This window comes from Pagrus pagrus, assembly GCF_965226575.1.
Source record: "Pagrus pagrus genome assembly, chromosome: 10".
NCBI lineage: Eukaryota > Metazoa > Chordata > Actinopteri > Spariformes > Sparidae > Pagrus > Pagrus pagrus.
In genome coordinates, this window is record NC_140194.1 from 14,311,931 (window position 1) to 14,336,215 (window position 24,285).

Below are 24,285 nucleotides of genomic sequence, written 5' to 3' on the forward strand. Positions count from 1 at the left end.
ACTGTGCCTTATTATGAAGCCCACTGCATTTTTTTTTTTTTTTTTTGGCAACATATGATCATATTTTCTGTCACTATGGTGCTCTATGATTGATCCCTGACACATTTGACAACAAGGAAGACGCTATCTGGCGTTTTGTCTTGTTTATTTTTCACATTCATGCCTTTATTGTCGTACAACAAACATACTGTCGACAAATACAAAATAGAAAAACAGCCATGCCGTCTAAAATTCAGGTCAGGTTATACGTATTAAGGTTTGAAGGTAGATCTACAATTCAGGATGCTTAGAGAGAAGAGGAAAAAAACAAACAAAAAAAAACAATTAACAAATACATAAAATTAAAAAAATTAATTTGAAGAGCTGTCTTGACTGAAATCATAACTCATGAATATCATTAAATGCAATAACTAAACATGTATGCATTAGTCATTATATGCTTACAGGCACTATTATGCTGCTCAAGTCAAGAATAATCTGGTGCAAAAAGTGAGCATGAGCCCCTGAGTCAAAATTTCAATTCATCCGTGCACTTTACTTGTGTAACGTGAAAAAAAAAAAAAAGAAAAACAGAAATGACTGATGTTCATGATTAAAAACTTTCAGCACTCCAAAGCTTACTGTAGCATGCTACCATTTGTTGCATCCTTTAGAGGTGCTATTTGTAAGAAAAGCTTTTGAGTCACAGTCACAACTAGTCAAATAATGACACTCTGGGTCTCCCAACTTGTTAAAACTGATGTTTGGGGATGGCAGCCGACCAGTCCTACAAAGCGTCAGTTTTTGATGAATTGGGAATGAGACTCAAATATCAACTTTTCTTACAAATAGCACCTTGAATCAATTAAAAACTATGCTTCAGTTTAAACTAGGATGAATGTTGTAAAAAAATGTGCAAATGTGGCCTCTGGTGGCTTAATTCATAAAGTACACAGTTGTAGTGTAATGAGGGGAAACGGTATTCATGGAACAAACAACACATGAAACCAGTCTTCACTGTATTCCTGTGGTTACTGATCCTTTTTGTCTTCAGCGCTCTGGAGATTCTGTGGGTGAAGTAAAGGGTTAAAAACCGAATCACTCCAGTATCAGTCAGGTTGATTTACAGTCAGTGGTTTGTGATTTGGTATTAGCATGCACATATAAAGTACATCTGTTGATGTGTATGTTTTACCTGGAGTTGATGGTGTTCTGTCAATAGTCTGTCGTACTCTTGTGCCAGACCTTTGGCCTGCCTCTTCATGGCCTCAACTTCAGCGTGAGACTTGTGCAAAGCTACACACAAACACATTAATGCCTCTTAAAATTAGCATCATAGAATTTAAGCTTTTCATGAACATATTATTTCAAGAACGGTTCCTTGGTTTTAAAGGGTGTGACTTCAGATTATCCAGTATGAAGGACATGATGATTACTCACCGTCCTCAGCAGCCTTCACTTGATTTGTCAGTTTTTTAGCCTCCAGCTTCAGTTGCTGGTTTTTTGCTAACATGGATTTTTCCTCGTCCAGGAGAGCCTGAACACAAATGATTCTCCTTCATTACCAACAACAGACTATAGAACACGTATAAATACAAATACTTAATATTAAAGGAAAAGTTTAAAAATGCAAATTTACTAATTATCTTCCAATGCTGATGGAAAGTCGGGTGAAGTCCACAAAACATTTCTGGAGCTTCACAGCAAAATAGTGTTGTAGCATTCTCCTAAACAACTGAAGTAGATGGGGACTTTTTCTTTTACATTAAAAACAACAAAAAAATGAACATGAAATGACTCCATACAGCTTTCTGGAAGCCCTGAGATCCCAAATTGATTTGAAAAGAAGTTATCTGCAACCTCAAGGCGTGGTCAAGCTTCTGCACTCACCTCAGACAGGGTACATGTGGGTACAACGCTCTTAGCTTCGCAGCTACTTAAAAAACTTCTGCTTAAAAAAAAAATCCCAATTTGGGATCACAGAAGGTGCAGGCTCAACTACAGTACAGTAGAAGAAAAGGGAAGGAACAGGTTGTAAGACTTTAGGTTTTATCATCAGACTCTGACTGAGGCTCACTTGTTTTAGCATCAGGTTGTCTTCTTGGTGCTGCTTGGCTGCTTTGACAGCACCGTCCGTCTGCGCCTGAAGACCATCTGTAGTGTCCAAGGTGACAGCAACCTGGTTTAGCAAGGTGACAACCCGACGCATGATACTGGGATGAGTTCACAGGACAAGAGGAGATGAGAAACGGAAGATAAGACAAAGACAGGAACTCAGAAATGGAATTGTAAACAGTAAGTAAATGGACAGTTGTTTGTTGTTTAAAGTAGTGAGTTTCTTTGAATAAGGTCCCAAACACTTGATTCTGTTATTCTGAAAGAAAGACATGACACTAACAGCCAGAGGAAGAGAGAGAAGCCAGAGATGTAGAGGTTCCTCTGGGATCTGAACAGCTTCATGTGGACGTGGTCGTAGACATTTGGGTTCACCTTGGCATCCTGCATGGGCTCAGGACCCGAGTACTTGTGCACCTCACGGAGAGCATCTGAGAATGAGTAAGGGCACAGAAATCTGACTGATGCTGACAACATGCTGTCAGTGTACTCACTGTTATTTAATGTCTGTCACTCACAGGTGATCGCTTACCAAGGAAAAGAACGATAAGAACCATGATCATGGTGAAGAAGCATTTGTTCCAATACGGAGATAACCAGTTCCATATTCTCAAGTTGAAAACCGAACGCCATCTACAAAGGAGGTTAAAAGGATGTGGGTTAGGGTTAGGGTTACTGTCATGCAGAAGATCTACTCAGACAGGACATGGACACACTCTGCTGGTGAGTTGTGTGAACTGCTTTTGTCAATTTCCTTATTTACAATCAAGCACGCACATCCTTTTTCGATTGATTCAAAAGATGGGCAGTTGCCGAATGAACTTTGGATTTTGTGTGTTGAACTGCAGTACCTCTTTGCTGATATGAAGGGTATACACAAGATGAGGTTGACTGCAATCTCTGCATAGAGAAAGAAAGCCACAGCTGTCCACTGCAGAGTCATTGTGACTGGGATTTCCTGAGGAGATTAGATGGGTTCATGAGCTCCGTGTAGAGTAAGAAAGTCAGTGAAGAGTAAGTGAGTAAGGAAAGTCAATGAATATGCAAAAATATTATTTTATTTTCATTAACTTTTTGCTTAATCAACTATATACAGGATATACTGCAGTACTCTACTACTCTTTTACACTGTAGAGTGACTTTTTGAGCACACACACGCGTCTCTGCGGGCCTGCTACATGCAACAGGCGTTCTGCAGCAGGCATTCATAGCCCATTTTCTATTTATAGGCTTTTACCTCTAAGTCTGTTCCTACTCTTCAGCATAAGTATCGTCGGCTGTCATTTTGTTTAAGAGCAGGAGGTGGTCAGTCTAGTCCAAGCGATTAATAAAGTTGTTGGCTTACCAGGCAAAGTTGAGCGATCAGCAGAGAGAGAAAGTCCAGACACACACACACATCCACTAACACACACACTCACAACAGCTGCTGGTGAGCGTTTGAGAAACTACAGCCCTAAATAACACTCTGCTGCTCAGTTGACATCACTGGTCAGCCCCTTCGGGTTTGTTAAAGAGCACAACCACCCTGACAAAACTGAGCTGACGTGAGTTTTTAGTCTCCTGAATAAGAACAAGATTTGTTTTTTTTCCTTCTGGACCTCTTTTTAATTTTTTCCAGTGGTCTCTCTCTCTCTGTGTGTGTGTGTGTGTGTAAGCATGTTTCCTGTTGTCCTCATTTCATTTCATTTCATGTCACGGTACAAAATAGTCACAAGGTGGAACACTCTATCTCCATCTATCCCCAAACCTCTAAAAAAAGAAGCAGTATTTTTACTTGGACTATCTCTTCTGATAAGTTGACTTCTCTGACTGAGCATTTTCTTCACTAACGACACGGTGCAAAGGGCCACAAGGGGGCGGTGTTATCCAACCATATCATCATAGCTTCTGCACAGGGACAGGAAGAAGGAAGTCTTGTATGTTTTGCAATTACTGCAGTAAATTCAATCCAAATATTCCCCGTGTGTCAAGGAGATACGCAGACAGCCAACAGTGTGGATAAAAGGCTTGGTTTACACGCCAGCTGTCACTGACATGGCGGATATAGACTCATTACAAAAAGACTGGAAAGGGCGGCTCTTTTTGTGTTTTTGTGCGCCTTTTTAAAAAGGAACATAAACATCTTGGCTTGCTCATAAACACATAAATTGCCTGGTTATTGCACATCAACAAAAGACACTGAGGGAATTCTTGAACGTGGCCTTCTGTACACTCTTCTTCCTTTTAAATAATGAGGTTTTTTTTTAACCGAATTCAGCTCCGAGGACTGTGCTGTGTATTCTGCCCTCTCCGCCGCATTCAGCTCGCAGAAGTGTATTCACACGGGCTTCCTCTGTGAAAGAGACTGATAGCTGCTATCCTCTTTGACTGCGTGTCTTGGGAGTGCCGAGGAGCAAAATGTTTACAGCTGCGCCCTGTGATAGCTTTTTGAGTGTGGGCAAATGACTGTAGCAGAAGTGAATACGCTTTGATTGCTCTCCTCTCCTCACCATCTCAGAGGTCGCAGCTCAGGAGACTGAAGAGTCATTACAGCAAAATGCCTGCAATAAGCAGATGGTCAGGCCACGGTGATGGTGTGTGTGATGGAGTGAGAGCGCCATCCTTTTTATTTATTGTCTTACCATGTACACTACATACATTTCTGTCATGGTAGGTAAAGTGAACAGTGTGACAATGAATATGGACTTCATGGATGCTATCTTAACTGTTATTTAAGATTGTTAACATTTCTTTTTTCTTTTTTGATTCCAAGTAAATTTTGTCATGCACAAATTCCTGTCTGCTTAATAGACTAAACTTACTTGCCAGGTCACCGAGATTTTGTTCAAGGTATGCAGCCCTTTGCTCAGTGATCTAAGGGATCTGCCCTGTGTGTCATCAGTGAGCATATCAAAACATAGCAAGGAGCTGAGCTATTCAAATATGTTGAAAAGTATTTTAGTCAAGAGAAGCTAAAATAAGAGTAATGCGTTCAAACCATTTCATCTTATTCACATCAGATGCAGAGAAACAGCAGGCTACGCGGAGAAGTTTTACAGGTCCTGTGAGTATCACTGGTGTATAATTGGGTCTACACTTGGCTGTTTGTACCCAGAATAACTCCACAGAGAGGCATCTTCAAACTTGAGTCTCTCATGTATATCTGAGCTCCTCACCCTGCCCCTGAGGGGTAGAACAGATACCCTGCAAAGGAAACTCATATCAGCTGCTTGTGTCCACAATTTCATCATTTCAGTCACAACCCATACTTTTGACCGTAGCTGAAGGTTGGGACATAAATCGACTCATAAATTGAGAGCTTTGCCTTCAGGCTCAGGTGCTTTTCTTCACTGTAATGGCCTGGCATGCTCAATGTTACTCTCATTTGTGAACAAGTCAGTCAGCTCAGTCCGTGCCGGCCCATGTGACCCGTCATGAGCTTCGTATTGGTCCCATATTTATCTCCCCATGTGAGTCACTAATAGTGTCAAGAGTGGACCCTCAGGCAGCGCAAGGGCGCCTTATTCTGCTCACGTACTCGGGATCTTTCCTGGCAAAATTGGCCTATGGTTGGTTACCATGTGGATAAAACATGGTGTTAGAGGTACTGATTTTTATGGAAATGCCTCATCACATACTAGAGGTCGAGCGTTGAGACAACCACCCACCTACCGATACGATCTGTCCCTGACACTACTGCACAACTGAAGAGATACAGCCGCCCAAAAAAACCCAGGGCACGGACTCCTCTAACTCTTCGAACTTTGCTCGAGCACAAGTCAGTTGGATTTAAAAGTTCCTTCAAGGTGCAGTTTCCTGCCAACTTTATCACCCAAACTCAGTATTTTCTCACATTCACTGAACAATGCCTCCCTGAGACATCTAGCCCCTGACCTTACTAAGAGCTTTTGTTTCTGCAGCTGCAGTTTGTTTTCTGACATGTTGATATTATTGTCGGAAGACTTCTGTCTTCAGCCCGATCCTCTACTGGTTTCCGAGAGAAAAGGGCCTGGGGCACAAAAGCTGAATAATGAAGCATCACTGATGAGATCAGCCAGACCAGTACCCCAAATCACCCAACGTTTTCCAGCATAGACTTATTAAGTGTCGACGTGTCCAGCGATCCCAAACCTCACCTACAGCCTCTACACAGTCTGGATACTCTAAGCTACATTTTTTTGCAGATCTGAAGCTCAAAGCCCAAAATCATAAATTAAGGCTAAGGAAACCAGACCATCATCTCCCTGGACAATGCAGGGTGACTTACTTTGTATTTGGTCTATTTGAAAGAAGACAGTAAATTTCTCTTTGACTGGAAACTTGCCTGCAACAAACTTAGACGACCCCACAGAGCACAGAAACGCTTTAACTAAGATTTTAAAAGCAGCAGCATTTCTACATCTGCTGCAATACCTTTCCTTGACTGTTTGTGGGGCATGCCGAGTTAGTGCAGGTGGGTCTGAGGTCAGAAGCTTTTGCAGGACTTTACCTGCTACAGGTGTGCCAGCGATGGAGCCCAAACACACCGACTAAGCTCTGTTGGGCTCTTGGCTTTGAATCATGGGAACAACCTTGGTTTCAGGAACTTTACAAACATTAAAAACAACAGAAGAACTGAAGTTATAAGACTCCAATTATACATGTGGATTAAAGCTCATCAAGAAGGACTATGCATCCACACAGGTTAGTGTCTTCTTTATTTATTAACTAAAATGTGATGCTGCTGCTACATATGCTAACTTTCAGTTAGCCTTAAGCTAACTATCTCTCTATTGGCATTTGACATGTCACCGACACCAACATGGCTGCCAACTCGGCACAGAAAAGGTACAAAAAAAGATGAAAATCACAATAAATCTGGTCATATTGACGACGGCAATAATGTGAAAGCTAAGTTAGTCAGTTTTGCGAGCTAGCTAATATTCAGAACCAGGTCTACAATGTTTAAGTTATGGGATTTGGTGATCGTTAACTACCATACAAAGTTTTTCTGAAATAAGGCCCCATGGCGTGAACCAGAAGGGGCGTGACTTCAATACTTTATTAAGAACTGGTTGTACAGAATATTTCACACTTGAAAAGTAGACTTCTCAGCGCTCTCTGGTGGACAGACTATGAAAAGGCATATTTGTAGTGCAATTTCATGTTAGTTATTGGCCCACATACAATATATTTCGATAAGATGTATCTGTGATACACTAATATCAGTCAATAGTCACTTGAGATTTGCCTTGGACTTGTTAAAGAGAGAGTTATCATGACTTATCCCTGGTATGACTTTGCCTATTTGCATTTTGTGACTCATGAACCTCTCTGACTTTTTATTGTGGTAGCAAAGTAAACCCAGATATTTCCATCTGGTTATTTTATCCTTTTGAAATGGATCATTTAATGAATTCAACATATGCAAATGTCTCTATTAAACAACATTTACAGCATCAAATCATTTCTTTTGTAAAATAATTTAAATAAAATCAATGTACCCAGTCAGCCAGCAGTGAAACAATTCTCTTTGAACCATTTTTTCAAACTTCATTAAGCTACATAGCTAGAACAGACCATTAATCATTTTTCTTTTGAACACTTTTGAATATGTAAAGTATCTCTTTAGATGTGGAGGATATGACTTTGATACTGAGGCTGCTGAGTCCACACTTAGAATCAACCTACTTACAGTGGGTGTTACTGTACAAACACTGTCTCTTATTTAGATTATGATATATGGGCATATCTGGCATAATAATAACTCTGTTTGTTGAATAAGAGAATAAGGCCAGATAATGAATTCACAGTATATTAGCAATCGCTGTGCTGTATAGACTGTTTCCCAGCAACGCTATTTCAAGATGCGCGTTCAGTTTCACAGAGAGCTACGGTAAGAGGAGTTGAGGGGGAGTTGTTGTGCGGTGAACTGTGCGAATCACAAAAATGATGGGTGGAAAATGTTCAATATCAAAGAGGTTAACATTTATTTCAGCACAGAGTGCATAATTCTGTGCATCTAGGGATATGGTCAGATCCCTGCATCATGATGTGGAGGCAAAACATCTTGTTTATGATGAAGCAGCATACTATCTTTCTGTGTATTTAAGTCTGGTTGAGGAGCAGAAGTTTGTTTGTACTTTGCTGATTCATATACAGCAAGAGATATGTCAGATTTTAGAAAGGAGGCAGATTGAAAACTTTGGATAGAGGATGAATCAGCTGTCTGTATGTGGTGTGCCAGAAACAAATGAAGTGAAGATAAATGTCCAATACAAATGTACATGTTAATATTGTTTCTAATATCAACTAGGAGACACAACAAAGAATAATTTTCCTTAAATAGTAGTTACAAAGTTTCTTTAATATTTACCTAAAAACTGAAAGTGAAGTGATTTAATCTGCTGAATGTTAAAGCAGGTTTCTACCAAGCGTTATCTTAAGATTCAACTCGCTGTTGGCAGCACAACAGAATTGTAAGTATGGAGCGTGGTGGTTTTGTAAGGGGAAATGCAGTTCACATTTGGTATAAACATCAGTCCTGAGTGGACAGCTCTACTCAGCTGACATCCTCTTGTGAAACAGCAAGAAGAAGCAACAACAACAGACACAATGGATTACACACTGTCTGATTTACACTTGGTTCACTGACTCACTGTTTGGACTCTCTTAACCTGCCAGTGTTCACAGCAGAACACATTCTGTTTCAACTGACCTTTGAACTAGGGACTATAATATCCCCAGACTCCCTTACAAATCGCTTGATTTTAAGAATTGTTGAGTGAGGAACAACTTCACTAACTTTGCAAAACTCTGCCATGACAAATTCAAAATTATTCACGTCTTCCTGTAAATTCGGCATTAAAAGGCATTACATTTTGTTGTTTCTTTCCTTGTAAACTGTGTTAGTTTGTCGCACAATCTCTGCACCAGCACATCTGCTTCCGTGTCTAAAGTGCGTCTTACCTCCCAACATTTAGCAGCTGTTCATTTCCACTAAATGCATGAAAAAGACACCATTTTATTGTTGGTAAGCATTACAATTTTTTACAAAAACAGTAACTGGAACCAATATATGCAACTTATTTGATGCGCATGGAGAGAAAATCCCCAGACTTCCTTAACAAATTGCTCAACTTTGTGAGTTGTGGAATCAGGATGAACTTTGTTAACTTTGCAAAATGCTGTTTACAACAAATTCTGAACTATTTTGGCATTCTTGTTGATACAGCAAATGTTATACATGAAGATTATTTCTTTATTTGTATAAAAAAACATTGTATTTTGTATTTATTTGCGTATTGTACGGGGAAGCGGTCACTCAAGACACATGTCGAGATGTATGTCAATGCCAGATGTGAACTGAAGTGCTGTCCACTTGTGATTGGATCACTCAGGACACATATTGATAAGAAACATGAACAGCCTCACACTTCCCTCCTTCTATACACAGGCTAGTAACTTGTTAAATCGTCAGCTAGTGCTCATCTTTTGCAGATTATACAACCATAATGGGTTTCAAGTCCATCCGACATTGTCTATGCAGAAAATGAATGGGAGCTTTACTTTAGGAGCTCTGGAAACTCATAATAACTTCTGCTATTTTGCAATTCTATTGTGACATGAGGACACTTGGAGGAGAACGGAATCCGTTTCAAATATAATAGTCTATTTTGGCTTTAGTGAATACAAATGCTCACCATGTAGTGTCAGACTCAAGCTGCCAGGCTGTGTTGGTGAGCTCTGTTGTGATGGCCCCATTCATATCTTTTCCATGTGGAGAGAAGAGTGGTGGTATAATCACCAGACAGTAGTCATCACTGTGAGGGGAGCTGGAGGGCAGCAATCTTCTCTCCGCCGTCTCCCCTCGCACACACAGTGGTTGACACTCTGTCACTGCCTGATAAAACAATTCGACTGACACACGGCTGCACGCACATACTGTAGGGGCATAGCTGCACATGCTGCAGTATGCACCTACAAATACAGGACAAACGCACACACTGACTGGCAGGTGCACACACACACGGGCACTGGGCATGCAGCCATGTCGGCACAAAACTCCTGACTTCTTTTTGTCCTTCACATTTTTGGTTTAGAGCGATAAGAATATGCTAGTCTGTCCCTTTGTCTGAGCCACATTTCCAAGAGGATGATTAAGATTTCACAGAATAATGGCACATTTTGCCGAATGTAACATTCTTGCTGAAAGCATGCATGATATGTTGAGCAGCTCTTGTGCTATGGCCAATTTGTCTTCATATGAAATCCATGATTACATTATAATACCACATTATTTCACTACTTGAGCATGCGTTTGAAGATGCTTGTCCCTGTTTACCCCCCAGGATTCTTTTGTTCTCGGATATAGAGAGGATAATAAAGGAGTGCACTTTATGTGTCATTAAACATCTGCTCTCTACTGATAGCAACAGAGAACCATAATCTACACAGCACTGATTTAAAAGCAGACTGGTGTGTTATTTTTTTCCAATACCACACAATGATGTCGGTAAGGTCACAGCAGGTAGAGGTCATACGCCATTGTATCCGTCTGCCTTCGATTCCTGGTTTCTATTGGAGGCTTAGCCTTTCTTGTACAGAGATTATTGGTTGTATATCAGAGTCATATATCTTCCAACTCTATAAAGTGTCCCTCCATCTCTCGAAATGTGGCTTAGTGAGAGTAACATTTGGAAAATGACCACAACCAGCAATTTGTCAAGCTGTGCTGACTGGTGTGCTCAATTCAGTTTCTTCTTCTCTACGATAGCAGAATTACAGTTGAGTGTTCGGTGACCTAATCCAATAGAGGCTCCATACGGACAGAGTAATGTGATTTCCCAGGCTTTTATTCTGTGTCTGCAGCTGGATAGAGAGGGGCCCCGAAGAGATGGCATCTGAATTGGGGACGGCTGCCTAAGAGAAGCAGCCATTGAGCGAGAGAGGCAAGGACATAATGTATGTGGTAGGGACAGCAGCAAGAAGCAGCCATGATACGGAGTATAGGGGCGAAGGGAAAGGACACGCCAGGGTCAAGTGATCCTAATAAGGCTCACAGTGAAGCATCGGTTAACCTCTGCTATTGACTAGGATAGTGTATTGACCTATTTTTTTCTCTTCAGGTCACCTGAGGTTAGAGGTGTATAGCGGTGGCCTGCTAACCAATTCAATATGCTAATTAGCTGACCTTGACATTTGATGCCATTTGTGAATGTCACATCAATAAAAGTGGTCGTACATCAAATAAAGACATGAAACTACTTGAAGCCAATATAGTAGCAATCATAACAATAAGGGTCGATGACAATGTTGATCACAATATTGTGTTTACAGAAGAATAAAGGAAAAAGAAGACTCACGACGGCTTTTGTGTCAATCAGTCTCATGCTAAACAGAGCATGTTTGTGGATGTCACATTGCTTTTAAGCTTCAATAATCAATATTTTTGATAGCCTATTTATTTTGTAATATTTAAAACAATATGTCCCTGTAATAAAAGATAAGCATGATTATGTGAATGCTCCGTTGATTTTTCTTTGCCTTTGCAAAAACTGCTTAATGCAGCTTTTGAATTAAATTATATTTTAATTATATTATATAAATCATAGATTGAGACAAAATTGAGGTAGCAGATCATTGCCGTTATTTTCACCACAGCATTTTACAATATACCCCAAAGCTCTAGATAATATTGTGGTACAGATCTTGTATTTAAGCTGAATATTTCAAGTGCATCCTGGAGCACAACTTGCAGCTATTTGACAGAGTCGTGCTCTTATAAATAAAAGTGAATCCGCTCTGATTTTGAATCTGTGTTAGTTGCTCCAGGCCCACATTTAAAATCTTGTGTTTGAGAGCTCTGTTGTTGCTCTCATGAAAGACTTTTCCCCCAGTTGGAGGTACGACTGAGCCAGCCAGCCATTGCCTTTATAGGTAGGACCAATGTTAGGAACGTCATCGAACTGTGCCAGAGCCAGAATCCAAACAAATATAGCAACAAACATTGATAATAAAAAAGGTGGAGTTAATAAGCCAGTAATTCCAACCAGAAACAGCACTTAAGAATACCACCATGCGTTAAAGGCTTTTTTTTTTTTAGGAAACTAGAAGAGACTTTTAGATATTATTAAAAAAATAAGATTATAAATTTGCCCTCTGGTACATGAGGAAATATAAGATGAGGAATAAGGAGAGATTCAATATTTATTGTTGTTTCTCCCTTGAAGGCCTTAATAAGGAGCAAGTTAAAGAAGCTTTACAACCATGAAGCTTGGTGTGACAATGACATGGTAAATAGTTACGACTTTACTCAACATGTAACAAAAACATCATCTTACATCAACCAACATGATAAACTTGAAGTTAGGTGGTCCCATCCAGCACTCGCACAGCTTCGGTTGAAAATGACATCAAGAGAACTGATACATCAGTCGCAGTGCTTAGTGAGAGCAAACAGAAAGTGACTAACAAGAAGTGAATGTCGGACCGAATAATGGCAATTCAGTCAGAACAACAGTCGTTGTTTGTTGTGCTTGAAAGACCTTTTTAGGCTTAGTCAGTGTGGCTGCACCTCAGGATGGAAAACAAATTGTGACCTCAAATAATAGTAGTGGGTGTAAACAGTATTGGTCTTTGAGAGGTAATTTTAGAAGGCAATCAATACAAATGATTTTTTCCAGTAGCACTGATGAAGTTTGGAATAGTACCTGACATTTGAGCAGAGGTCTAAATTATCTGTCACCAGGACTGGAACACAGCCGGTAGTTGTGAATCATTGTTACAGCGGTAACAGAAATACGTCTGTACATTCATATATTGATTCCTAACCTTTAAAGTTTTCCTTCTAAAAGTTGGACTCATATACATATTTGTTAAATGTATCCCGTGGCTCGGTTTCTCATCTCGTAGGTCATTTTCCCTCCCCCGTCGGCTAATCTGTTGCTGGCTGTGATTCCATCTCCACGCTCAATCACAGACATGCCCTCGAGGCACCGTGACACGCACGCTGCCTGTTTACAGCAGGGTCATAAAGAACCTTGCCTGCATCAATATTCCCATATCAGCCCTCTCTGTTGTGCTACAAAACCACACACTGGCAGCCAGAGAAGCATCTGATCGAGGTTGTGTAATCGCTCCGGTAGCCAACAGCCCTGCGCTCTCAGGATCTAAAGGGCCCTTCAATTTTCTACTGTACCTGAGACAGCAAAGGCGTAATAAGCTCATTACTGAGATATACTGTGTGCGAGGAGTACAGTGTGCATATACATTTGTGTATGCGTGCCTTTATGTATGCTTGTGAACGCACTGTATCTATCCTGATCTTAGACAGAATGTAATCCTTGACCCTGGGATTGTAATGAAGAGAGCCGACAGGCTAGCTAAGCATGGCTTTATATGCTAATGGGTATCGTAACTCTGCAACTAGATTCAGTATTAGTGCGGACTGAATGTAATAAGCTGACAGTTTTTCCCCTTGCAGATTCCCACTACTGAAATTCTTCTGCAGCTGTGTGAATAAATTATTCAAACTTATTTAGGGCGAACTTGGTTTGTAGATAAGTTGAGCCAAAATTCAAGGCTGGCTGCATTATAATCTACCAGTAGCAGCCACCTGGGAAATACAATTTCATCTTCTTATTCATTGTCAACGAAGGAGAACACGCACTGTTGGTAGACGTACACAGGCAGCAAAGAAGAACTTCATTATGTGTTGTTGTGTATTGTAAACAGACTTTTTTATTATGCTTTAATATTGTTTTAATATTTTGTGCAGTAGTTCTTTATTGCAGTTATGGATTTGCTTACTTGTACTGTAGAGCCTTGTTGTTAGGCTAGACACTTTGATTACACAACCATTTCCCTTTAGTTTGATTTAATAACTTCTCTCTAAAAAGGAAACATCTACGGATTCTGCTCTTTTTGAGAATTAAAACAATATTTATTATTTTCGTTGTGTTCAATGTGAAGCTGTCATTGTCACAGTCCCTGTCCCACCGTGAAGTCATGCTCAATTTATCATACCAAAATAAGACAGCTGTAGATTTTCCATTTGGCTCAAAGACGTGACTGTTAAAGCGAAACAGACAAGGCTTTGATTACATCTGGTTTATGTCAAACGATGCGATGAGAACCACGGTGTCGTGTTGTGTCTGTGGAATGTAAGAGTTCTTAAGCCGTGATCGTGAACAGTGCCCCCATCGCTTTTTAGTTATAGCAACATAACATACACTACTTTGCTACTTCCTTTCCATCTCTCTATGTTTGACCTGTCTGTCTTTGTTGCATCCTCACACCTATAGTCGTATTTCAGTGCGAGGGCCTTCCCTCAGAGGGCTCCCAGACAATAAGGTCAGTGGTCACTTGGGATTGCAGGGTCTGTTGTCAGAACAAGTGGCGTGGTGATGAATGGGAGTAATCTCACAGCTGTTACAGAATCACAAACACTTTACTTGGGGGAGGGGAGAATAGGACGCCTTTTGCTGCGTTATGTGAGTGAACACAAAATTTATTATAAATATACATATACATAACAATTCCTACTTTCTCTCTCTAAATATACCTTGTTTACCCTAAGCTGTACACATATTATGTATGTACACAAAGTACTGTATGTTGCTACCGTTACAAAAAGCCATGCAATATCTACAGTACAGTATATGGTGTGTCTATGAAACCTACTTTTGTTCTCAATAAATAGTAATAAATTATCCACTTCTTGTTTTTGTACATTCTATTGCACATATTATTTACATTACTGCTTTGGATTAACATTTTCCCTTTTTCATCGTGACCTGATGTCAGTTTTAGCTGCTTTAATTGATCCTAAAGATAATGAGTTCCTCTACTCCACGTCCTCAGATGACAGGCATTTCTGTCGGGCATCTTTGTCCTCAAATGTCACCTTTTTGTTCCTCTTTGGGTCGATCCAGGAGTTGTGGATAATGGCATTGTTAGGAGTAGGATCTGCCTCAATGATCGACACCACTCGCTTCTTCATCTTGCTTTTCAAGACTTTCTGGAACTTCTGCCTCGTGAAGGCATAGAGTAGAGGGTGAAAGATAGTGGTCCCGTAAGCCATGACCAGGAAGCCCAGTCTCAACTTGACCATTAGGTCACTGGGGCCCACACTCAGGATGACTGTGTTGAGTATTGTGATGGGCGTCCAGCACAGCAGAAAGGTAGACACAATCAGGAGGGACATCCTGAAAACCCTCTTTTGGCGCTCTCGCCTCTCTCTGTGGCGCTTAACAGCCCTGCGCAGGGCGATGATGACAGAGACGGAGGTACGCATACCCAATGTGGGGTTGCGGCTGCCACTGCTTTGGGATCCATCCGTGGCCTCTTGCTGCGTTGTCATGGCCGTCATGGATGGTCGCTTTTTCCTGCGAGCCTTCTTCTTCTGTGAGGCGTGGAAACGTGTGCCAATGCGAATATTGAGTGCCTGCAGGATCTTTGAGTAGGTGATCAGCATGACAACGGCAGTAAAGAAGAAAATAGGGATCTGAGCAAGCAAGTGGTAGTAGAGGCCAAGTTCTGTGTAGTACTGATTAGTGTGGACGACATTCTCCACCGCTGTCTGGTTCAGGTCAGCGTGGCCTTGGGCGAAGAAGCCCACCTCAATAAAGGGTACGAGGAAACTAATAAAGGATAGCACCCAAATGGCAGCCAGCAGGGCCAGGGCACGGCCCATGGTCAGCACCCGGTTGGCTGGTTTAACTGAGATGTCGTAGCGATCAAGGGTGATGGCGAGCACATTAGCAGCAGTGGCAACACTAGCGAAGGAGACACAGGCTTCATGGAAGCAGCAGACGAGAGCAGTGTCTCCCTCCAGGGAAAGCAGCACCACCACAATGGTGAGGGGGATGCAGCACACACAAACCAGCACATCCAACACATGGAGGTTCATAGTGACAATGTTACTGACGGAACTAATGAGGTTCGACTTCATACAGTAGAGGGCGAGGACAGTGAGGTTAGAGCTCAGGCCCAGGAGGATTTCCAGCATGAGGAAGCCAGTCAGGGAGACCTGAAAACTGACAGGATAGGGATACGGGCTGGGGGTTGCCGGACTCATGGTGCGGCTGATGGGTTCGGTGTTGTCGGTGACCGTGACGTTGCTCATGGTGGCTTCTTGTTCAGGGCAGGGAAGGATATGCATTATCCTGCGTGTGAGAAGAGAGAAGAGAATTCATGAAGAGAAAAAGGACAAGAAGAGGTCTGCAATTTTACAATTTCTCAAAAGTGGTAATGAACACACGTTCTTAGAAATCTAGTCAGACGTAATGCTGCCAGTTAAAATGATGAGAACGCCTTTTCATTTTAACAAGAAATTCTGAGAGCAGACACTTTAATAGAGAGGACATTTTTTTTCAGAATATCCCACCACACGAAAGTCATGACTAACTACTAACCATCTCGCCTCAATCAGCTTCTACTTTTGTTATCGCCGTCCTCCATCAGACAGTTGCATCCACAGAGGAGGCTCATAATAGAAACACTTTGAAGCCAATTAAATTCTTATAACCTCATAGCTGTAATGGCTTGGTATGAGTGGTGGTGGCTTAGTTCTCTCGCCTCTGTTGAACACGCCATTAAAGTAGACGGTAGAAGTATTGCAGGGCGGGGGTAGGTGATAAAATACTGGGCCATGGACCTTAGTCACTAAACTTGACATTTCTGGCAGCATTTTAGTCATTGTCAAAACACAGGCGGTGATTCATGATTGCCATAATGTTCTCCCAATGTGTACCTCATCACCAGCAGGTGTCCAACTCTCAGAGATGCCATTCAAATACAGGATGTTTGCTCAGGACTGAAATGATTGATGGGCTAATGACTGCACCAAAAACCATTTGGTGTTTGGGACTGTAATTAATATTTGGTTTGGAGGAGCAAAATCTAATATACTTTAACACCAGAGTAAATTAAAAATAACTGATTAGCACAAGCAATATTAGAATCAGCCAACCTCCTAGACAAATAAACCCAATCTGAGCAGGCTTCTATAACATGGAGAACAACAAATGGTATTTTGTAATATTTACCCTTCCCTCCAGCACTATCTGAATTCCAGGGCTGTGTAATCAGGCCATAGAGTCCATGTTGCATCCACATAGACAAACATCACATCCAAACATAGCCTTTGGAAAAGTGTTTCCGCTCCAGCAGAGACCCCCAGCGAGGCCTTTCCTTTCACTGCTAGTCCTTCCCAGAAAGGCTGACAGCCAGAAAAGCACCTGTCCGTCTCGCCAAGGACTGTCTACGGGCTGCCAGCTTTTTTTCCCCCCTGACCTCAATGGCAAGAAAAGTAAGGAATCAGCCACCTGCACCCAGTGAATGTTAAAGAATATAGCCTAATGTCCTCTACAGAGTGTTTCTCAGATTTGTGCTCCGTTTGTTTGGTGATGGTGGGAGCGCTGATGGATGAGTGGAACAGGGATAAGATGTCGGAGCCACCTCCTGTTTATAATCTCATGATATTCCCAGGCAGGAGAGACACAGCCAACCAAGAAAACAAAGAAACACAGACTCTTTCCCCTGAGCAGGACTGGAATGTACTGCTCATAGTATGATCCAAATCCTTGCTTTTTGCTTTTTTTGTCCTCAGTGAGAATAGTATTGTCAGATCTGTATATACAAAAAATAGTTACATCCATTAGCTTGTACTCCACGAGGCACAGTTTGTCAGGTAGATTCCCCAGTTTACACCATAGTAATGTCCAGAAACTGTCCAGAAGAGGTCAGTGCGTCCGAGCAGTGTCCAGGCCCATGTCTCCCCTGGGAGCACTAATGGAACAGGCCTTCACTCTCCACCTCTCTCATCAGTCTCTGTACGCCTGGCTCCAGCCGCCATTGACTTGTAAATCGAGCACAGGTCTCCAGTTTGCCCCTCAACATGCTGAACCCTCAATCACTGGGGATGGCGTGAGCAGAGCAGATTATTACAGTGCATGCGTGTCCAATCGCCGTGACATGTGTGATCACTGTGTCATTGGTGATCACTAGTATTTATATGTGCGTGGAAGGGGGGGTTGATTCAGCGATTCAGTGGAAGGTCATCCTCAGGAGGTAGTGGCAGGGAGTTCATCAGGCAGAAAGAGCCTGCCGTGTAGATTTGCACACAAAAAAAGAAGATCCCAGACAAGAACTGGACTTTAGGAAGCAGGAGCTGCATGTAACATCATCTGTCTGTCCTTCAGTCCGACATCGTTCTCACAGTGACCTGAAGAGAGAGAAAGGATAGGGTAATGGATGATAGAAAGAGAGAGAGAGTAGGAGGAGTAGGAGAGGGAAGTGTGGGGGATGCGTTACTGATAATAAACATATCCTCTGTAGAGAGGCGACAAGGAAACTCTCATTAGCATAGCAACAAGCCTCTGATGTCTTATCGTGTTCCTGTGCATCGCCTGATGCACTTTACATCTTTACTAATGCATTAACATAACAGTAACACTAATAAATGACTTGCACCAAAGCAACTGGTATTACATCTCAGCCTCCCATTTTCAGACTGAAGATTAACTGGAGTAATATTTTGCTTTTCTTGTTGTGTATAGTGTAAATTATTAAAGGAAAAACGCTTTGTGTAATATAATGTGTGTCACTTGTACAGCCACAGTGGTGATGACAATGTCATACAATTTTCATGACAGGACCGACTAGATTAGCACTTTAGTGCAGTGTAATTCCTGGGGGTACTTGTCATAAAGAAATGGATGCCCCCTCGCGTGCCACTATACGTGATCCATGTTATCTCTTCAGAGGAATATGTCGGTCATTCTTCAAGGTTGTTTCAGTGAGGGATGCCATACTTTACTATGCCACAATGTCAGCAGAAATGAGCAATGAGTCCCGTGCTTCTGTACCAGGCAAGAGAGAGGATCATACATGTTAGAAAGATGCGTGGTTGCATGTCAAGTTTCTGTCTGTCATAGATCCTGACAGTTTGGATTATGTGTGTGTTTGTGTGTGTGTGTGTGTTTGTGTAGCAGTAAGACACACACAGATATGCACAGTATAGGGATAAACACACATCGGATTGCATGAACACATTATCAAAAGCCTTTTAGAGTGGGATGCTTACTTGGAATACAAGACAGAATGTATTTCAGTCAGTTACTGAGACCGTTTTGAACCATTGCCATATTTTTTTAAATGAAAGTCTTACAACAATAGATCATAACTGAAGTTATTCAAGAAAAATATGTAGCTGATGGTCTCTAATCTGATACATTTGTTGAGATGTTCGGCATTTAGTTTTATATGCTTTCACATACGCTGTACTCAGCTGAGTGCTGTAAATCAAACCAATAAGTAGAGTGCCCCATCAAAACACGGCAAAGCTCACCATGCAGGGTAAACACAGATGCTCCGGAGCTGGTCCATACACCACGCTCTGCAACAATCTAGGTCGACTGATAGAAACTGCTGGTTTATCTTCTGCTCCTTCCAGCAGTAATCCAAGAAGTGGGATTGAATATTGATGAACACACGAGGGTCACACAACTGACAGATGTTCTTTCCCTCCTGAGTCCCAGACAGAGAAAAACAAGTCCACAGAGCTTAGTCCTGACAGGGATGTTGATGGGATTTTTCTTTTTCTCCCTTTGTCGCCCTTTTTCCTTTTATCCATCCATATGGACCGGTTTTCGAATACTCATCATCTCACCAACTCTCTGTTGCACTCCCTCCCTCCCTAACTGCCTGGATAGGAGTGCAAACCATCACACTCCTGGTATCTCTCTATCTCCCGCTCCGCTCTCCTCTCTCTCCCTTGTTCCCTCTCTCTCTCTCTCTCTCTCTTACTGCGGAGGTTTGCAGTGCTCCCCCAATCCTGATTGGTCCTCTGTAATAGGCTTAACCCTTTCCCTCCCCAGCGAGGGGAGGTATTTCCTTTTGTTCTGACTCTATCCTCTCTTCCCTGACAGTGACTGTGACATCCCGTGTGGGGCTGGAGTGATTTGGAAAAAAGCTTCTACTATGCTTTTGCACAGGGGCTTTAAGATGTCACTGCGCTAAACACACAACCTGCTGCAGAGTCAGCGAGGCAGGCTGTTGGAAGGAAAAACAGCAGAAAATTCTGCAATGATGTATTAATTAGCTCTGTCACGATGTAATGAACGAGTAATGTGTTTGTGTACTGTAGGGGGAATGATGAGGATGGAGAGGCAGCAGAGAAGCAATATTTTTTGTATTGATTTTGTGCACATACATGGCTCTTAATATGCGTGTGCAAGTGAGCATGAGAGGCAGCAATACTGACAGAGAGGAGATAAATTCTTGCAGCTGTGTGTGGGAGAAATGGATTATGCAGGAAAGAATGCAAGTCAGAAAAGAAGAGATAGAGGACGGCGGCTCTGATTGATAGTTTCAATTAAGTTGCTCTGTCAGATCAGTAAGAGGTTGACCACCCTCCATTCTTTTGTCAAGGCTCATTTGTCAGGTGCAATTATTGCCACAGGGCATCCTGGTACCTGACAACCTCCGGTGAAGAAGAGGGGGGCATCTGCTGCTATGGCTTGGCCACCTGATAACTATCAATTAAAACCCACAGAAAATACATCAGGTGTTGTTAGTCTGATGGTGACAGCTTCATAATAACGCGTTGCCAGGCAGATGTTTCAGTTAGTTTTCAAAGTTATTAAAGTCGACTTGACGCACGAGAGAGATCAAAGATGTAGCAGGGGTTATGAACTATTTCCATGATGGGAAGGAAACAATTTGTCAATGAATCGATTAGCTGATCGACTGTTACAATCGATCTAGTTATTAAAGTTCCAGATTCTCATATGTATAGATTTGCTGCGTTTTACCTCCACAAAGGTGTCTGTTTGCCAGTGGGTTGGTTGGTTTGTCAGCAGGATCGCATAAAAAACAAGACACAGATTTCCAGGAAACTTGAATGAAGGATGCCCGGGCCCAGAATAGACCCCATTAACTTTTGGTGCAGATCCAGATAAAGGGATAGATCCAAGAATCTCTCACTTTCTTTCACACTGTGAGATAGGAGGGTTTTTATTTATCTATGTGTGTACGCAATTTGATGCTGATCCACATAAAAAAACACAATGTACATTTTGATTACACCTGCATTGTTTGGTAGTCAGAGGTGTTGGCTGGCAAAGATTTAATAAAGATGTTTTGGCACAAAGAAATCACCCGATGAAGGTCTTTGTGCCGAAATGTTGTTATTTATTTATTTTCCTGCTTGTTAGTGAAGTGGACAATGTGCGGGAGTTTTTTCTTTGAATAGTTTTTTCAGGGAAAATGAAAATGGATAATTCTCACTAGTTGTGAATCATATATAAAATATAAAAGAACTGTTGTTATGATGTATTATTATAGATGAAGCTACCAAGCAGTATTTAAAGTCGTTAAAATGAGCTCTACCATTACCAGCTGCAACATTAAAGTGACATTCATTCATCAATAATTTCAATCCATCATTTTTGAATGGATTCATTTTGTTGGCAATTGGAAAAATGCTCAATAACAGATACCACAACCGGCCAGGCCGATAATCCATCCAGAGAAATATCTGTCAAAACAATCACGTGATTTTTTTCCTCCATAGCGTGCAGCCGTAGTTGGTATGAAACAATCATTGTGAGGTTTGTCATTTTGGGCTGTGAGGAATTTAGAAAAAATGTTTTAGTTCCCTGAGAATTTAACACTCATCTGATTAATCCAACAAAAATGTAACACATTCACTGATGATGACAACAATCACTGCAGCCGTACACCTTGCATGATGAGCTTACTGAGTTTCTCAATGGAATGTCCTCCTCACTGCTGTACCTTTGGCAGCCATGTAATCTAGAACAAATTGAAGGTCAAGAGGAAAACCTCAATAACAATCTGGTATTATTGAGGGCAGCGGATACTCCCTGATCATACAGAGACACGGTACATGTTTCTCTTCCATTTGACACATGAAGACCACCACACACTGGAGGATTAAGACGAGCAAATACTTACACGTTTTTGAGCCTGTCATTAACTCCAATTCTCACTTGATCTTCACATTGAATGATATGGGGCTTGGCATGTGTGTCGAGAGGGTGTGATGATGTGAGAAGTGGAGGGGGGAAAGATTAGAAAGTTTGACAGATGGGGGGACAGAAAGAGCTTTTATCTGTGGTGTGTACTGGTAAGGGTAGTGTGTACAGCTCTTTTGTACATATCAGTAGGTTTGTGTGCATGTGTGTCCTCAAGATTGCATGTTTGTGTACCTCAATGTATGTACCCAACGTCAAGTACCTGCTTCCTCCACGGGATCCATCTGCACGCCTCTGGCTGTCAGACTATAATTACACAGCAGTGCAAAGCAGCTTCTCTGTCAGTCCCTGCAACTCAGGGCACTGTACTTTTCATAAAAAGCATCCTGAAGAGTGGAAAGTGGACGCTTATATAAATAAAGGTTGGACCTAACACAGCCTTCTCAAGGTCCTTTGGGAATCCTTCTAGTTTAAAGAGTGGTAAACATGCTACTGCAAAAACCCTGCATTCCCAAAACTTCAGAGTTCAATAGAAGAATGATGTTAATATTTCATTCCCATTAATATTTCAGCCAGCTTTTTCTCTCTGTCCCCAGACTCCACTGTCTGATATTCACTACAGTTTTTCTTCGCCTTCACTCTGAGTTTCTGTAGACAGCCATGGAAATGCTGCTCACATGTGCCTGTTGATACCCCGGTGTGTGCATTGCTTTGCTTATACCACACTTGTTGTGTGTTCTCACCCTCCATGGTACAGTGTGTGTATTGTGTCTGTGAAGAGGACCCTCTCTGGCCTGGATCATCAGATAAAGAAGATGCAGATCCGCCGTCGTTGCCCGTCTTATTTCAAGTCTGTGCTTTGCATGCCAAACATCCGCAGGCAATCGAGCAATAGTGGGATGGAAGCCGGCAGGCCCAGAGGACCCAGCATACAGACTTTTATCTCCTCCCTGCAGCAGGCATCCTGCACTTCCATTTGGTGCCACTGTGATTTGCTCCAGATTGCTTCAGAACAGAGTTAGCTCAGTGCAAATGGGGTGGCAGGTTTCAAATATTGTAGCAGGCTGCTGTCGTCTGATCGACTTAAATTGCCCTTTTGGTAAACCCTGAGGAGCTCCTGGTCCGACCCTCACATGGACCTGGGTGGTCACACAGAGGCGGAGAAAGACAAATATTGTCTCTTCAGCTGCTCCTGTATTTGTTCCCTTGTTATTTTGTAGAAATGTGTTTTTCTTCCTCCAATATTCAGCAATTTCACCAACTTCCTAAACTATCCATAGAGCACCACAGTGAATTTTGCTGCTTAAAGGATGTTGGCCAAGAAAGGAGACGAGTAGAAGATGAAGAGAAAAAGAAACATTCCAAGGTCTTCTGTTTTCTTGCCGGCGGTTTGACCACAGGGCAGTCTGCTTTGGCGTCAGTCCTAGGGTTCCTCCGTGCTCAGTTGGTAAGAGATGAAAGTCCCTGGATCAAGCAAGAAGAGGAGGAGATGAAAAGAAGGCCATCCCCACTTCCTCCTATGTTAAAAACTCGAGATTGATGAGCAGCAGCTGCTGATAAAATGCAACCTCAGTCCTAGAGGAAATGTTAATGTATCCTCTTCCATCCTCGTACAGGTTCATTAGTGCTGAAGTGGCTTCATTTGTATGTGACATTTAGCACAGTATAGTGTGCAAGGGTTTTTGGAAACCCTTGGTAAAATACGACTAATTTGGGTACACAATAGATTACAGCCCTCAAATGATTGTGTAATTATTTTTTAATTATGTTGCACTTAGAAAATGATTATGTGGGACAATGTAATTACAAAGAGGAACAACACAAAAAACTATACGAGAATAATAAACACGCAATGATTAATGAAGACTAAATATTGCATCGTGAAACATGTGAAACTTATTAGAGAGCAGAGAGGTCCGTAGGTGCAGTGCTTTTTGCATTTTGTTTTCCTCTGATGTTGTGCAGACTCTTTCATGAAATTAGTTTTCCGCTGATCACAAGACAGTTATCTGTTCGACGGTCATTTGTTTTTGCCTGATCATGAAATAATTATTTCCGCCCTCTCGACAATCCAATTGTAATCCAAAATTGTCTGCTTGTGAGCAACAGATAACACGCACTAAAGTCTGACATGGTAATCATCTATTATTAGCAATCATAATTTATTCTCTTAATGTCACTGCTCACATTTGACATCAGCATGTTATTATTGCCTAATGCAGCTGCAACC

The 24,285-nt window shown here is 41.7% G+C and overlaps 2 protein-coding genes across 2 annotated transcripts; both read right to left on the bottom strand.

Moving 5' to 3' along the window:
• Positions 1-134: 134 nt before the first annotated feature.
• Positions 135-3,548, bottom strand: bcap29 (B cell receptor associated protein 29). Its single transcript, XM_084363540.1, has 8 exons — positions 3,440-3,548; positions 2,946-3,052; positions 2,627-2,727; positions 2,378-2,525; positions 2,057-2,192; positions 1,420-1,516; positions 1,175-1,275; positions 135-1,046 (listed from the first exon to the last, which is right to left on the bottom strand). The coding sequence occupies exons 2-8, from the start codon at positions 3,035-3,037 to the stop codon at positions 1,011-1,013; spliced, it is 711 nt and encodes a 236-aa protein (XP_084219666.1). The 5' UTR covers positions 3,038-3,052; positions 3,440-3,548; the 3' UTR covers positions 135-1,010.
• Positions 3,549-12,243: 8,695 nt separating this feature from the next.
• Positions 12,244-19,863, bottom strand: LOC311264326 (G-protein coupled receptor 22-like). Its single transcript, XM_084365107.1, has 3 exons — positions 19,406-19,863; positions 17,103-18,280; positions 12,244-16,220 (listed from the first exon to the last, which is right to left on the bottom strand). The coding sequence occupies exon 3, from the start codon at positions 16,214-16,216 to the stop codon at positions 14,900-14,902; it is 1,317 nt and encodes a 438-aa protein (XP_084221233.1). The 5' UTR covers positions 16,217-16,220; positions 17,103-18,280; positions 19,406-19,863; the 3' UTR covers positions 12,244-14,899.
• Between the last annotated feature and the right edge of the window lie 4,422 nt (positions 19,864-24,285).

Excerpts from the sequence above, each read along its gene's own strand:
- LOC311264326 (XM_084365107.1), bottom strand. The coding sequence starts at position 16,216 with ATGCATATCCTTCCCTGCCCTGAACAAGAAGCCACCATGAGCAACGTC.
- bcap29 (XM_084363540.1), bottom strand. The coding sequence starts at position 3,037 with ATGACTCTGCAGTGGACAGCTGTGGCTTTCTTTCTCTATGCAGAGATT. Across the intron at positions 2,193-2,377 it reads TTCTCTCTCTTCCTCTGGCT|TATCATGCGTCGGGTTGTCA; the intron begins GTTAGTGTCATG and ends AACTCATCCCAG. Across the intron at positions 1,276-1,419 it reads AGTGAAGGCTGCTGAGGACG|CTTTGCACAAGTCTCACGCT; the intron begins GTGAGTAATCAT and ends GTTTGTGTGTAG.